Raw genomic sequence first — 16,318 nt, 5'->3', positions numbered from 1 at the left:
CTTCTTGGGATTCTCTCTCCCTCTTTCTTTGCCTCTCCCCCGCTCACCCACGTGCTTGTGCTGCCTCTCTCTTTCTCTCAAAAATAAATAAATAAACTAAAAAGCATAACTAATCCTGTGTGGTAAGATTTCAGGAATGATTATACCTGGTAGTATTAAGAGAATTAGAGAAAGACCTTTCAGAAATAGTAGCTCACCCTTCTGTTGCCGCATTTATAGTACTAAGTGTTAATTTTGTTATTGTCGAACACATTTTTGTAGTCAATGACTCAGTTTCCTAAGCTTTTAGTTAAAAAAATTAAAAGTGGACCTTTTAGAGAAGAGAAAGCTTTTTTGTTTTTTTTTTAAGAGGCATGAGGATAGGGGAGTCAGTTTACCGTTATGAAGATAAAAAGGAGTGTCAACACTCAGAGACAGTTTTCTGGCAGCTGTCAGGGACCAATGCTACAGGCAGCTGTCGCACTTGGTACAGGATTCTTTCTAAAATTTGACATTTTGCTCTCCTTTAGCACCTACACTTCCTACCAGGAAAACAGAATAGTGAATAAAATCTGATCTCTGAAACTAAGAATAGAATTTTGTTAGCTGATATTCTTCATTGAATGTCAGTTACTTAATAGTATCAAAATAAAGGCAAGTTTACAACCACTTGAGTTAAAAATATGGTTACAAATTCTGTTGCTAATGAAAATATTTGGTTTTGTTCATAGATAATTTATTTTAGAGTTAAGAAGTAAAAACCTTCACACGTGAACTTTGATGAAATCTCTATTAACCAGACTGCTGCCATTTCCAAGTTTAAATTTTATTTGTTATCTACCCCCTTTCATTTAGCAGTGCGTAAAATGCTAGAATCTCTGAGAAAAATCTTAGTATCTTTTTTTATTTTTGAATGTTTATTTATTTTTGAAGGAGAGAGAGAGAGACAGAGCATGAGCAGGGAAGGAGAAGAGAGAAAGGGAAACAAGAACCCAAAGTGGGCTCCAGGCTCTGCGCTGTCAGCACAGAGCCCAATGCGTGTCTCAAACTCACAAATCATGAGATCATGACCTGAGCCAAAGTCAGACACTTAACCAACTGAGCCACCCAGGTGCCCCCAAAAATCTTAGTATCTTAACAAAAATTCTAACTAGTGAAATTGTTTTAAATGGCATCTTCGCCAATGAAAAGAGAATCTGAAGGAATAAAAACAAATTGGAAACTGTCATTTCTCAGCAAACATATGATGAAGGCTTGTTTTCAATACTGGTAGAAAACAATTTGAGATTGCTAGTAAAGCTTTGAGACTCTGGAGTACTTGGAAAGCTACAGAAGAAATAACCTTTAATTTTCCAGTCAAATTAGTTTGTCAGCCATCTCAGTAATAGAATAGATATAATTTTTATAACGTTTGTTATTTAAAGGTCAAGGGAAAACACTAACGATTTAATTAAAACATATGAGGAGATTGGTTATTTAGTTGTAGGAAGGGCAGGAGGACAAATGATATGAAAAGAGTGTTTGCTAGGGTTTTCTGCTAGATTATAATTTTGGCTTTTAAATGAGATAAGAAAATTGGTTTTATCAAACGATACCAAAAAAATCCTAATGGAAATATGATGCTAAGTATATTTGTGCACATACATGTGAGTATGCTTTAAAATATTTTATCTGGATGTTTGTCATCATGTGGTGTTTTATTTTATTTTATTTTACCCTCCAAAAAAGTCACATTAATGTTTCAGTCAGTATGGAAGGTGTTGTCTAGATGCTTTATATCGTTGATTACTACATTAATGAAAACTACAACTTTTTCCTGAAATTCCAACTATAGGAATTTTGGAAATATTGATAGAAGATTGCCATTGTTAAATTGTTTCCTGGTATAATATCTTTGATTTTTTCTTGGTATTTAATTTTTATATGTGGTTTGATTTATTTTTTTCCTGATCCAGAGTTTTAATGTTTGTTTTAAAGAAATAGCTTTGCAGTGGTATCCCAAGCAACAGCAGGATATTCTAAAATCTAGAGCAGTGCCATTCAGTAGAACTTTCTGTGATGATGGAAAGGTTCCTTGTCTATGCTGTCCAGTATAGTAACCACTAGCCGCATGTTCTGTTGAGTACTTGAAATGTGGGTGGTGGAACTGAGAAACTAAATTTTTAATTTTAATTAATTTACGTTTAAAGTTAAATCGCCACATGTGGCTGGTGGCTACTGTATTGGATGATACAGTATTAGTATTAGTAATAGATCTAGAGCATGGCTTGGTAAACTTTTCTGTAAATGACAAGATAGTGACTTTTATAGGCTTTGTGAGTCATATAGTCCCTGTTGCAACTTTTCAGCTATGTACTCCATTGGAGTACAGAAGCAGCCATAGACAACACGTAAATGAATGAGTTTGGCTGTGTGCCAATAAAACTTTATTTTTGGATACTGAAATTTGAATTTCATATAATTTTCCAGGGGCATGAAACAGTATTCTGATTGTTTTATCCATTTAAAAATGTAAAAACCACTCTTATTTCCCATGCTATACAAAAACAGGTGGTAAGCTGTAGTTTGCAGAACTTTGATCTAGAGTGTCTATAAGGATCAATAATAGAGGTATAAAAATTCATGTGTTCATTCAATAAATATTTATTGAGTGCCCATCATGGTTGGGCACTATTTTGGGACCTGAAGATACAGCAAAATAGTAATAAAAAATACAGACAACATTCCTGTTGTCATGAACTTACATTCTGTTAGAGGGAGATAGGTTAAAAAAATAACAAATATATGTGTATATATGTCAGGTGGTGACAATGAAGAAATTTTATGAAGAAAAATAAGGCAGGGTAAGAGAAAAGAAAGTGACAATGGAGGATGACATTTTATTTTTTTTAATTTTTAATTAAGTTAAAAATTTTAATTTTAGTAGAGTCAACACAGTGTTATATTACTTTCAGATGTACAATATGGTGACTCAACAATTCTATACATTACTTAATGTTCATCATGATAAGTGTACTCTTAATCCCCATCACCTGTTTCACCCTCCCTCCTCCCCCAACAGAGGATGATGTTTTTGTATAGGATAGTTAGGTAAAGCTTGTTTGGTAAGGTGGTTTTTGAGCACACATCTGAATGAAGAGAGGAAACTGGCCACATGGTGATCTGGGGGAAGAGCATTCTGGTCAGAAGGAAAGGTAAGTGAAAAGGTCTTGAGGCAGGAGTATGATTTACCTATTCAAGTAACAGGAGAGATGTAGAAAATGAGGAGACTTATATTTAAACAAAATTAACACACTCTGGGATTCTTCTATCATCTGCACCAGTTATGATAAACATTGGTACAGGAAACTATATTTCAAAAGCAATACAGGGACCCTTCATTCTTAACTTTCTAGAGCATTCTTTTGGAAAATATTGTAAAGCTATGTTGACTGCCAACATATTAAAAAGACGGCAGTAATTTAACATTAAAAATATTTATATTTCAAATAGAAAAATTTTGAAGCGTTTTTTTTTTTGTACTGAAGTGTAAAGAAATTACAAAATGACCCATTAAAAACTGGAAAGTTTTACTGTACTTAGAAATATTTAACAGGTTTCTGGTCTTCAGTTGGAATTCCTTTCACTGTCTGTCTACTACTGGGCTTCATCATTTTATAAGGACCTTTGATTTCAGGTGCAAAAAATGTACTTCAATTTCTTTTGTCCTGTGTTTTAAATATTTTTTACTACCCAAGAAGAATATCCATGTAGCCTGATAATAGATGGTTTTAATGTTTCCTTCAAGTTCTGAATGCTAAGGTAGTCAGAATCTCCTTTTTCTCTTAGAAACTGTACTCATTTGTTTCTGGTGTTATTTGTAGCACACAAAGGCCACTTGAAAAAATATTGAGAGCTATTTAAATGTCATTGTCAGGGGGTTTAAAAGGTTCAGGGGCTGGGACCTTTTTCCTTTAGGTCACCAAATTAAAAGCCATCTTGCTCTGTAGTAAGTAAAGAATATTTTCACATGAAGGTTGTTTATGTGAAACCTTTGAGCTAGTTTTTTTTCTTTTCTTTTTTTTTTTCCTGTTAAGAATCCCTTTAGTGTGCAGGTTAAAAGTTTCACATTTAGCTTTTTTTTAAACTTAAAAAAATACTATCAAACTTACAGAGAAGTTGCGATATAGTACAAAATTTTTTTTTCAGAAGCTTTGAGAATAGGTTGCTGACACAGTGCCCTATAATCCTTGAATACTTTAACGTACTAAAGTATACTTCTTCTATATAACCACAAAACAACGTCCAAATCAGGAAATTAACACTGATACATTACTACCATTTAATCCTCAGACCCATTCAGATTTGTCCATTTGTTTCTGCAGTGTTATTTATTGCAGGAGGATTCAGCTCACAATCACACATTGTATTTAGTTGTCAAGTCTCTTCACTCTCCTCAGTCTGGAACAGTTTCTTAGTTCCTCAGTCTTTCATGACTTGACACTTTTGAGGATTACAAGCCAGTTATTTTGTAAACTATTCCTCAGTTAGAGTTCATTTTCTCATGGTTAGATTCATGTTATGTGTTTTGGCAGCAATATCATAGAAGTGATGCTGTGTTCGGATGGCACATAATTTTCATTTGTCGTGTTACTGATGATGATCACTTTGTTCAATTACCATGGTGTCTACCAAGTTGTTTACTCTGTGGTTGCTCTTTTCATCTTTGTAATAATAGGTATTTTGGAAGAAACACTTTGAAACTGTATAAATACTCCATTCATCATCTGACTTTCATTTTATTTACTTATTAATGTCAATTTGGACTCATGAATTTGTTTTTTTTTTCAATGAGTTATAATCCAATACCATCATTTTTATTTTGATACTTCCCTGTCTCAGATTTGGCCAGTGGAAACCCCTTCAAGATAATGTCTATATCCTCTAATATATCCTCTTCATTCTGTAGGCACTTCCATGCTTTGTGACACAACAAAATGTTCCAGACCCATTATGTACTTTTCCCTGCCCAAACCCTAGAATAAGCCATTTCTCCAAGAAGCCTGGATCCTTTAAATGGAGAATGATATTTAGAAATTAATATCTGGGGGCACCTGGGTGGCTCAGTCAGTGGAGTGTCCAACTCTCGGTTTTGGCTCAAGTCATGATCTCGCAGTTCATGAAATTGAGCCCCGCATCAGGTTCTGCACACTGACAGTGTGGAGCTTGCTTGGGATTCTCTCTCCCTCTCTCTGTCCCTCCCCACACATGCTTGCATGCTCTCTCTTTCTCAAAAAAAAAAAAAAAATTAAAAAAATTTAGAAGTTAATATCTGGATGCTAGAAGTTGGTGTAGTGTTACCACTCCCAGGTGCTCTCAGTGGACAGGGCTAGGGATTATATGTATGTATATCCATACATACACGTAGACATCTATATTTTATATTTATTTATGTAGAGTAGAAGCCATGCATTCACACCAGTACCTTCATTTCCAGTACAGTACCACAGGCTTCCATATTTGTAACTCCCTTCTCTGACAGAGAAAAACCCGGCTCTTATTACCTTATTGTAGTCACTTATTTGATCAATCCTCCTTTATATAACCAATCATCCATTGCCACTACCATCCCTTCATCAGCACAGATGCTTTCCTTGCCTCGTTTGGGTTCTTACATCCTGTACCATGGCCACTATGCTATTGGACACCCTTTTCAACTGCTCAGGCTCTGACACCTCCATGTAAAACTATACCTAGTAAGTGGATCCCTTCTTCACCCCTCTCAAGTTCTGAACTTTGCACTGGAGTGCTCCTGTGCATAGAAGCTCTCCCCACTGTCCCCACGTGGGTACCTTGCTCACACCCATTTAGGCTCTGAAAACCCACACCAGACCACCTCTATGTACAAATGTCCTATTCACTATGCTCAGGCTCTGATTCATACTAGGCTATCCCTTATCTTGGATACCCTTTTTATCCCTCTTGGACTCCAGCACTGCACATGAGGCAATTCTCCAGCCTGAATGCCCTCTTTAGCCTACTCATGCTCTGATTTACATGCTGTCTGCCATGTAGAATCCCTCCTTACTTCATTCAGACTTCCCACTCCATATAGTCATACTCTCACACAGCCTGCCTTGGGCTGCTTCCATTCCTTACATGGACATTCTTCTTCCACATCTTGGGTTTTGACACCCCATACTAGGGTGCCCCTTTGCTTATTTAAAAAATATGTGTATTGGGGCGCCTGGGGGGCTCGGTCGGTTAAGCGTCCGACTTCGGCTCAGGTCATGATCTCACGGTCCGTGAGTTCAAGCCCCACGTCGGGCTCTGTGCTGACAGCTCAGAGCCTGGAGCCTGTTTCAGATTCTGTGTCTCCCTCTCTCTCTGCCCCTCCCCTGTTCATGCTCTGTCTCTCTGTCTCAAAAATAAATAAACGTTAAAAAAAATTTTTAAAAAATGTGTATTTTCCCTGCCTTTATGCTTTGGCACTATCATCTAATGGATAATATGTCAAAAATTTAAAATTAGAATGTAAGCAGAGTAACTATATTTTTCAAGACAAAAATTGAAATAAGACTAGATAATAGTATAGAATATTTGAAATTAATAGTATCCTGAACAGTTTTGGGTATATGATCATTATTAAAATAAGGAACAAAGAAGATTTTCTAGCAATGGAGTGATAGATTCTGAACAAAATATGAAAAAATCTATTACCTGAAGGCATAGGAAAATGACAAAAACAACCTGCTTTTATGGTTCTTTGTTTTAACTCAAGGGTTGGCATCAATTTTAGCCTTGGGGTGACCAAAACTTGAGTAGATAATCCATAGTTATACTGACTTAAAAAGTCATAGCAGCCACAGCAGCTGGGAAGGAAGGAGGGAAATCCTGGTGTGAAAAAGGCAGAGAGAGATTTTTTATCTATAAATTTTCTGGCTAATCCAGATCTCTAGCTGATTCTTGAACCACACATATATGGGTCATGCTCTGAGCAGCCCATCTGAGGCTAAAATATTGAACAGAGATTTATGCCTCTCCAAGACCAACCAATTTCCCTGAGACTGTGAAAGTTCTCTGTTCTGGAAAAACCCTCAATCCCAGGCATTCTGGGACATTTGGTTACCTTCAGTGCTGCTCACTATAATGAAACAAAATTCAAGTTTGAACCTATGTAAGTTAACTGCATGCTTTAAAAAGCAAAGTGAACAAAGAAAAAAAACTTCCTATACTATTCAGAGGAACATAACAGAACCCACAAATTCTGTAACATATCATTTATAATGTCCAGGGTACAATCCAAAATTATTAAGTCATATGAAGAAGCAGGAAAATGTAACCCATACTCAAGATAAAAGGAAGTCAATGGTAACTGACTCCAAGATGACATAGGTATTGGAATTGGAAGGCAAGAATCTTAAATAGTTATGCTACTTATGCTCAAAGATGTAAAGGAAAATATGCTTGTAATGAATTAACAAATAGGAAATCTTGGCAGAGAAACTATGACAAAAGAACAAAATGGAAATCTGAGAACTAAAAATTATAATATCTGAAATAGAAAACTCATTGGACAGACTTAACAACAAACCAAGATGACAGAAGAAAGAGTAAGTGCATTTGAAGGTATATCAATGAAAGTATTCAATCTGAACAACAGAGAAAATAAAACATTGGGGTTGGGGAAGAACAGAGCCTCAGGGGAAGTGGGGAAATATTAAAAAGTCTAACATATATGCAGTTGAAGTCCTAGAAGGAAAGGAGCAAGAGGATGGAGAAGAAAAACTATTTGAAGAAATAATAACTGAAAATTTCTCAAGTTTAGTGAAAAACATAATTTTACAGAAGCTCAGTGAGAGAGAGGGCCAAGTGGGATAAATTCAAATAAAATCATATGTAGGCATATCATAGTCAAACTGCAGAAAACCAAAGGTAAAGGGAAAATCTGGAAAGCATTCAGAGAAAAAGAATACATTGTATATAGGAAAGCAATAATACAACTATCACTGACTTCTCATCAGAAACAATAGAGCCTAGAAGGTAGTAGAATGTCATCTTTAAAGTGCTGGAAGAAAACTGTCAACCCAGAATTCTGTATCAAGTAAAAATATCCTTTAAAATTGAAGGCAAAATAAAGATATTTCCAAATAAATGTAAACTAAGAAAAGTTGTCACTCACATAGTTGCATTACTAGAAATGCTAAGGGAAGCTCTTTTGACTGAAGAGAGATAATACCAGATGGGAACTCAAGTCTTCAGGAAAAAAAAGAAAAGTACTAGAAATGTTAAGTATAAAGTTCTAATTTTTTTCCTCTTAATCTCTTTACAATACAATTGCTGTGTAAATAATTCCTTTTATTCTCCTTGAGGTACTTTTTAGGGAGGGTAGAGGAAAAGAACAGTCCTGCTCTGAAGGGGAAATCTGCTAAAGCTTCCAAAATAATATCCTTATTAAATTTAGAATCCTCAAATCTGAAAAAAAAATTAAGTAGCTAATATTTATAATCCTTTTCTTTTCAGATATAAAACCAAATGTGGAACTGAAAAGCACTCAGGAACAGCCTGTGCCCACAGGTAACATCAGGTCTTTCCTTTCTAGAAATATACCTTTACTGAAATTACCAAAGAAAGATAAATATTCTGATTATAGTAAAAATGCTATAGAAATGTGTTGGGAAAAAACATAGTTGTCTCTTTCTGATACAAAAATAACTCATCCATTTACATTATATAAATTATTTGGCATCATAGGGCCAAACTTAATGTTGATCACTGTTTTTTTTTTTTTCCTTTTAATTATTTTTAACTGACTAGTTTAAATAAAAGCAGTTTTTGTTGACCAATGTAGTAGCTTATGTTTCATCAGCTTGTGCTTTTCACTCTAGATAGTGGTCAGCAAAATTTTTGTGAATGGCAAGATAGTAAATATTTTAGACTTTGTGGGCAATATAGGATCTCTGTCACATATTCCTCTTTATGTTTTTTGCAACCTTTTAAAAATGTACAAACCATTCCTACTTCCTGGGCCCATATAAAAACAAGCCATTGCTTGTGGCTCTCAGGCCATAGTTTGCTGACTCCTGATCCAGAATAAACTAGAGACATTTAAAATAATCTATTTCCTAAAAATAACTTCCATGTTTCCTAGATTGATTAACCCACTTTGTTTGGATCATAATTTGTGCTACATTACAAAATTAACCACTGGAGTACCTTTTTGTTATTATCAATTATAACCTTATATTTTAATTGAACCAGGACCTCATGTTAGTTGTTCAGGTGTGCACTTTATGTTAATCATTTTAAGCTTGAGAAAAGTGAACTACTATTTAGAACAGTGTCTTATTGTTCATAGAGTACATGTTACAATATGCAGAAGTTAGGAGCTTAATGTGTTTATAAATCAAAACATGAGTCCATGATAACCATATTTTCAGCATCTGTTAGTCATGGATTTTATGAAATATGTTTCTATTTTACTCCTGTATTCCAGCACAAGTCCTGCTCCATCTGTTCGGTCACTGGTGAGCTGGAAGGAATACCACTGCAGAGTTTCTAGTCATTTCCCCTATTTCACCTAGCGTAAATGCCACAGGATTCAGTTTCTTTGACTATTTGTTGTATGTAGTAGGTACTCAATAAATATTTTATAAACATTAGAAAGGAGTTTGATAGAGGGACACCTGGGTCTCTCAGTCAGTTAAGCATCCAATTTTGGCTCAGGTCATGATCTCACGGTTCGTAGGTTCAAGCCCCATGTCGGGCTCTGTGCTGATGGCTTGTAGCCTGGAGCCTGCTTTGGATTCCAAGTCTCCCTCTCTCTCTGCCCCTCCACTGCTCATGCTCTGTCTCTCTTTCTCTCAAAATAATAAATTAACGTTAAAAAAAAGAAAAGAGGGGCGCCTGGGTGGCTCAGTCGGTTAAGCGTCCGACTTCGGCTCAGGTCATGATCTTGCGGTCCGTGGGTTCGAGCCCCGCGTCGGGCTCTGTGCTGACAGCTCAGAGCTTGGAGCCTGTTTCAGCTTCTGTGTCTCCCTCTTTCTCTGACCCTCCCCTGTTCATGCTCTCTCTCTATCTCAAAAATAAATAAATGTTAAAAAAAAATTTAAAAAAGAAAAGAGTTTGAAAATGAATAAGTTTTTAGTTTATTTCTTTTGTTAATATCTTTTTAAGCTACTATGCTTGTACATGAAATAATACACCACATTGTTCCTTTTTTCTAATGTCTAATAATATCAATATTTATTGTACAAAAGTATATTCCTGTTAAACTTGATTTTTAACAAGTTTGCTGTTTATTTAAGCATGCTTTTATTATGTCTGCTCCCTTTCACTTGTGAACTCACATAATACTTTGTATTTCCCTTACTCTCTTGTCTGAGTCTGCATTATACTTATGATCTTGTCTTAATCTATATCTGCCAATTATAAGCTCCTTGAGGATAGGAATTATTACTTATTCATATCTACAGCCTTGTCAGCATTTAGTAAATGTTCAAAGAAATAAAGGAACTTGAGGGCCAATATGTTTTCCACAGAATCACATTTATAATGTGAACAGAAAAGGAAAATAGGATTTGATATACAGTTGCATATGGGTTTCCTTTTAGGAAAGCATCTTCCCAAATCAGATTATGCCAGTATTTTTGAGCTCAGTATTTCCCATCACTACACAAATACTTCTTGGTCATAAATAACAACAGCATCCTACTGAATATTGTGAGACATATCAAAAGAGAGAGAATTTCTGTCAGGAAGGAATATGAATACATTTGAACTCAGGTGCACCCTGGGCATATTTCTAAACCTCAAGAGTTATCACATATATTCCACTTGGTGTATACATGAAAGAATTCTGTCTATCATTGAGATATTGTGCTGAAATGGGAGTCTACTTAATACATGTTTATAAAAACTCTTTAAAATTTGACTGAATAGTTAAAATTCTTTTTATCTCCTAGAAGGTCCAGTGATTTTGAATGACTACGATTTAACCAAACCTCATGAAACAGAAAATGCAGACAGTGTGGAAGGCCCAACCAATGAAGATGAAGATATAGGAGGTGAGCCATTGAGTACAGACTAAAAATGGTTATAGATATGGTTGAGGCTAAATATGTGGAAGAAATCAGAAACTTGCATTTGTGGGTTGAGTTGAAAGTAATTTTTGTTCATTTTACGAATATTAATATTTAATAATTTGCTAAAGGGTATCAGCAAACTTTGAGAATTTAAGGTGCTTATTCAGTATTCAAGTTATACTAACTTCATTTCTAAAATGTTTATTTGACTCTTTTCTGTTGTAAAAATAATACATGTTCATTATAGAAATTGTGGGGTATTTCCCAACACCAACAACCAATTCTCCAATTCTTCAGAGAATAACTGGGTGTCCCACAATTCCATTAAATTCTCATACTAACTCCTGGAATTAGCAAAGAACCCACATGTTAAAGGCTCAGTCCCACAAGACTGTCCTCACTTTAGACACCAGTTGAAACTACCAGGTCTCCATGTTACCTACATTTCTGTCCAGGTTGGCTACAAATGCAGGATTTTCCACACCCACCCTCCTCAGGTTTGATAAGTTGCTAGAATGACTCAGAGAATTTAGGAAAGTGCTTTACTATTACTAGTTTATCATAACGGATACAATTCAAGAACAGCCAAATGGAAGAAATGCATAAGGCAAAGTATGTTTAAGACTTTTTATAGAGCTCAATCTTCAGAACCTACCCAGTGCCCCCCTATCACTTTGTCTTTCTGGTGATGAACCCATCCTGACTAGGGCCCTTACCCTAAGTCGCCTCATTAGCAGAAACTTAGGTGTGATTGAAAAGAGATTATTATAAATAACAAAAGATACTCCTATCGCTCAGGAAGATTCCAAGGTTTGGGAGGACTCTTGTGCCAGGAACCTGGGACAAAGACCAAATATATTTTTGTATTTTACCATAGGCCACCCACTGGTCTTTGAGCACGAATCTCTTGTAACAAAGGATCATAGGGGCGCCTGGGTGGCTTAGTCCATTAAGCATCCAACTTCGGCTCAGGTCATGATCTCCTGGTTTGTGAGTTCGAGCCCCACACCGGGCTCTGTGCTGACAGCTCAGAGCCTGGTGCTTGCTTCAGATTCTGTGTCTCCCTCTCTCTCTGCCCCTCGCCTGCTCACTTTCAAAAATAAATAAAACACTAAAAATTTTTTTACAAAATGATCGTAAAAGTCAAGATCCTGGCACATTACTACAGTCACATTCAGTCATTAATAATTATTCTGGTTGAAAATGTCTCCCAGGGTGAGGTCACTCAGGTTTACAGCCTTCCATTTGATTTTGTCAGGTTCCAAAAACAGGAATGGTCTCAGCAATGTATGGCTTCACCTTTTCAGCATCTGGTATAATTGAACTGAGAGACAATATTTACAAGTTTCTTGTTCTGAGCCTCTCTTGGCATTTTAATATAATACTGCATTTCCTTCATTATATAATCCATTGATTGATTCCTTTACCCTCAGCTACTATTCCTTCTTCTCTTCATCTACCTGAACTTTTCCACTTTTGGAAGGAACATGAGGTTTAGCTGCTGTGCTGGTCTAGATTGCAGGCAGCAATACTAGTGTAGCAAGTGCCTCCCCCTCAATCCACTCCTGTTCATATAGGGTAGAGTTACTTAGGTACAGAACTAGCAGGCTATTTTTGCCACTAGCAGTATAGCTGCAGTCACTGTTAACCTCAGTTTTGCCAAATGGAGTGAAGGCACAACCTACCCTATCAGGCCTTTAGGAATTCTGACATAAAGGTTTAACACTGTAGCTACTTAGGACATGTGGGTGGCCCAGTCGGTTAAGTGTCCAACTTCGGCTCAGGTCATGATCTCACGGTTCATGAGTTTGAGCCCCGCATCAGGCGATGTGCTGATAGCTCAGAGCCTGGAGCCTGCTTCGGATTCTGTATCTCCGTCTCTGTCTCTCTGCCCCTCCCCTGCTCACTCTCTCTCAAAAATAAATAAACGTTAAAAATTAAATAAACAACAAACCTGTAGCTACAGTTTCTTGCTTAGGAATCATCTCTGTTTCTGTCATTTGTTGCAGCGCTGGTCCTATGACTACTGCATCAGGTAGGAAAGAGAAAGCTGAGGTGATGTGAGGAAGAAAAAAAAGTATGGTCATGAAACCAGTGTCCTCTCCTCTTAGGAAGAATTATAGTCATACCAATATTTCTCCCCCCCCCCCCTTGGAAAAAATTGCATAGTCACACTAGCATCCTCTTCCATCTCTCTTCCCCAGATTCACCAGAAAAACAGGAATATATCAACAGGGACATTCCCTTAATCCTGCTCATGTTAAGTGTGAGCACACATTCTTGAAGACACTAAACCAGCCAGCCCTTCATGTCTACACGTTCCCGTTTCAAACAACCAGTGTTTCAGTTGCCTGTTCCAATTCTCTATGAAACTATTCTTCTGAGGACAGTATCTCTCTGCCCATCATTTGACATTATGGACTGTAAAGTGTGTTCTTGTCCCAAAGAAATGTGATTTGGTGGCCCAAATTGATGCAGTATCTTCTGATCCGGGTTGTGGGGTTTTTTTATTTGTTTGTTTTTGGGGTTTTTTTGGTTTTGTTTTGTTTTTTAGTACCCTGACCATTTGCATCTACAACCAGGTAAGCAATACACAGTCCAGAGTCAGTGTCTATTCTGTCAAAAACCATTTGTAAGCCCCCTGGGGCTACTGGCATTGGTTCAGTGTAATCCACTTGCCAGCTATGTATAAGGCCTTACCTCTGAGGAATCTTCCCCATAGCCATCGGAAGCCTCTGTCTCTCTTGTTGGCAGATAGAACAGTTATTGTTGGCATTTTGAGCCTCAGAGAGTGCAAAAGGAATATGTCCAGATTCAGCCCTCTGTATTTCTGTGGTCCCCAAATGTCTATGCCTTTCATGGACACCATTTGGCCACTTCAAGTAAGTACACTGTGATATCCACTTGGTTCCAATCCCCTTCCAAACCTGGAAGGGGATTCTTCTGATGGGCATTGACATGTCCTACTTTAATGCACTCCTCAGATTCCTGTAGTGATTTCCATACGGTCATGCCCTATATGGGCATCGCTTTAAAAGACCAGTTTTCAAGGCACCTGGCTGGCTCAGTCAGTAGAGCGTGTGACTCTTGATCTCAGGGTTGTGAGTTAGAGCCCCACACTGGGTGTAGAGATTACCTAAATAAATAATCCTTATAAATAAATAAATAAGTAAATAAATAACCAGTTTTCCTTCTACCTATCCATATGGCCTGGCCACTGGCCATCACTCATGAATCAGGTAAAAACCAAAATGTGGAGGCTTTTGTCATTGTTAAAATTCTTCCATCACTGCTAGGAAAACAGCATGTAATTCATCCCACTGAATTGATGTTTTTACATCTTCAATCAGAGTGGTGGTCTTCCAAACAGGATATTGTTCATTTACCTTGGAAGAGCTATCCAGCAGCTCTTTGCTGGTCAGTCAGTAGCTGTTTATCGGGCACTTCTAAGCAATGATAGAATCTGGCAGCCTCATACAGTTCCAAAGTCAGTCCTAGGAGAGAAGAGGCTCACTGCTTGTCAGTACCTCCTGCTTGCATTCCTCAGGTAGCATAATCCTGTATAAGCCATTTCCATTTTATTGTGGAACTGTCTTGGGTATTGCCCTCCCAGAAGCATTAGAGCATTTCTGTGACATCACCTAAGATATCATGGGTATGCCAGATGTTAAGATTGTTTTTTCTGCAGTCATAGGGCAGTTTCAATTGCCTCTACTAATTGCCTCTAAAATGGAATTCTTGATTCCACCATCCCAACAGTCATCACTGGGAAACACTTGCAGACTTTTGCCATAAAGCCCAGTCTATGCTCCATATGGACCCATCATCTGTCCCCACCAGCGCTGCAGCTTCTCTTCTACACTGTGGGCTTGGGCAAGCTTATCCATCCCCATTTAGAATGTCCGATTAATAGGACAGATTTACATGACTTCTGTCTTATGGAAACAATCCCCCAGTCAGATACAATGTCCATGCCCATAATACATTCAGGTGAAAGAGATGCAGCCACTTCAAACATACCAGCTTTCCTCCAGACTTTCATATTAGTCTTTCAACCCTTCCATTCTTAACTGTAGCCTCCATCAGGACTTTATGAACAGGTTTTAGTTTTATAAAATGAAGTAAGGGAGATGTTTCCCAGTCAGACATAATATCCATTCCCATAACACTTTCAGGTAAAAGAGGCACAATTTCTTTAAATACAGCCTATTTCTGGGGTGCCTCGGTGGCTTAGTCAGTTAAGCATCTGATTCTTGATTTTGGCTCAGGTCATGATCTCACAGTTCATGAGATAGAGCCCTACATGGGTCCGCACTGAGGTCTGTGCTAATAGCCAGAGCCTGCTTGGGACTCTCTCTCCCTTCTCTCTCTGCCGTTGCCCCCCTTGCATGCTCTTACTGTCTCTCAAAATAAATAAATAAATTTTTGGGGTGCCTGGGTGGCTCAGTCGGTTAAGTGTACGACTTTGGCTCAGGTCGTGATCTCACAGTTTGTGAGTTCGATCCCCATGTTGTGCTCTGTGCTGACAGCTTGGAGCCTGGAGCCTGCTTCAGATTGTGTCTCCCTCTCTGCCCCTAAACTGCTTGCTCACTCACTCTTTCTCTCTCTCTCTCTCTCTCTCTCAAAAGTAAATAAAATATTTTTTAAAATTAAAAATAAATAAATAAATAAACTTAAAAATAATAAACAGTCCAATTTCCACCAAGCCTCCCCTTTAATCCTATCAACCCTTACATTTTTATATTCTCTCAAATTGAAGGCCCCTATAAGGCTTCACATAACAAGCCACAGTGAATGAGGTTTCCATGTCAGGGAGTCCCAGAAACTTTTCTTCTCCACCCTCCTAACCATTTTACCCCTTCACATGCTGAAGACTTTAGGTCCCTAGTTAGAAGTTGAGCCCATCCCTTTTGTCATGACAAAGATTAATCTGTCCGACTATTGCCCTAGCTGATTTCAGATCAGATTTCTGTTTGTAATCTTTGCTTTCTGGCTTTGTAAGTTCCTGTACACTGAAGAGAAGAGTGGACTTGTTTGGGGCCCTTTAAGGAAGGCGGTCCCTTTGGTCTACCCAACCTTGCACACTGCTGTCTTAAGACCTTAAGACCTTTGTTTCAACCCCATCAATATGTTTCCTTTATCCTGTTTCTTAATAACAATCTGAAGATTTTCACCCTGCTGAGATAAGTCCTTTGACTATCCCCTTTATTTTTCTTCTTTGCTTTGGACTTACCAATGTTTGCTTTATTTTTCTTATTTCTTAATAACCATTTACA

The 16,318-nt window shown here is 37.4% G+C and overlaps 1 protein-coding gene across 1 annotated transcript in view; it reads left to right on the top strand.

Moving 5' to 3' along the window:
* Nucleotides 1-16,318, top strand: part of IKZF3 (IKAROS family zinc finger 3) — a 90,957-nt gene that overhangs the window by 16,690 nt on the left and 57,949 nt on the right. The window contains exons 2-3 of the mRNA XM_042914708.1: nt 8,482-8,535; nt 10,923-11,024. Of these exons, the coding sequence (XP_042770642.1) occupies nt 8,482-8,535; nt 10,923-11,024 (156 nt within the window). The remainder of the gene's footprint in view (nt 1-8,481; nt 8,536-10,922; nt 11,025-16,318) is intronic.

Source organism: Panthera leo, chromosome E1 (genome assembly GCF_018350215.1).
Source record: "Panthera leo isolate Ple1 chromosome E1, P.leo_Ple1_pat1.1, whole genome shotgun sequence".
NCBI lineage: Eukaryota > Metazoa > Chordata > Mammalia > Carnivora > Felidae > Panthera > Panthera leo.
The sequence above is the reverse complement of the archived record's forward strand: the minus strand, read 5'-3'. Positions and strand labels throughout refer to the sequence as shown.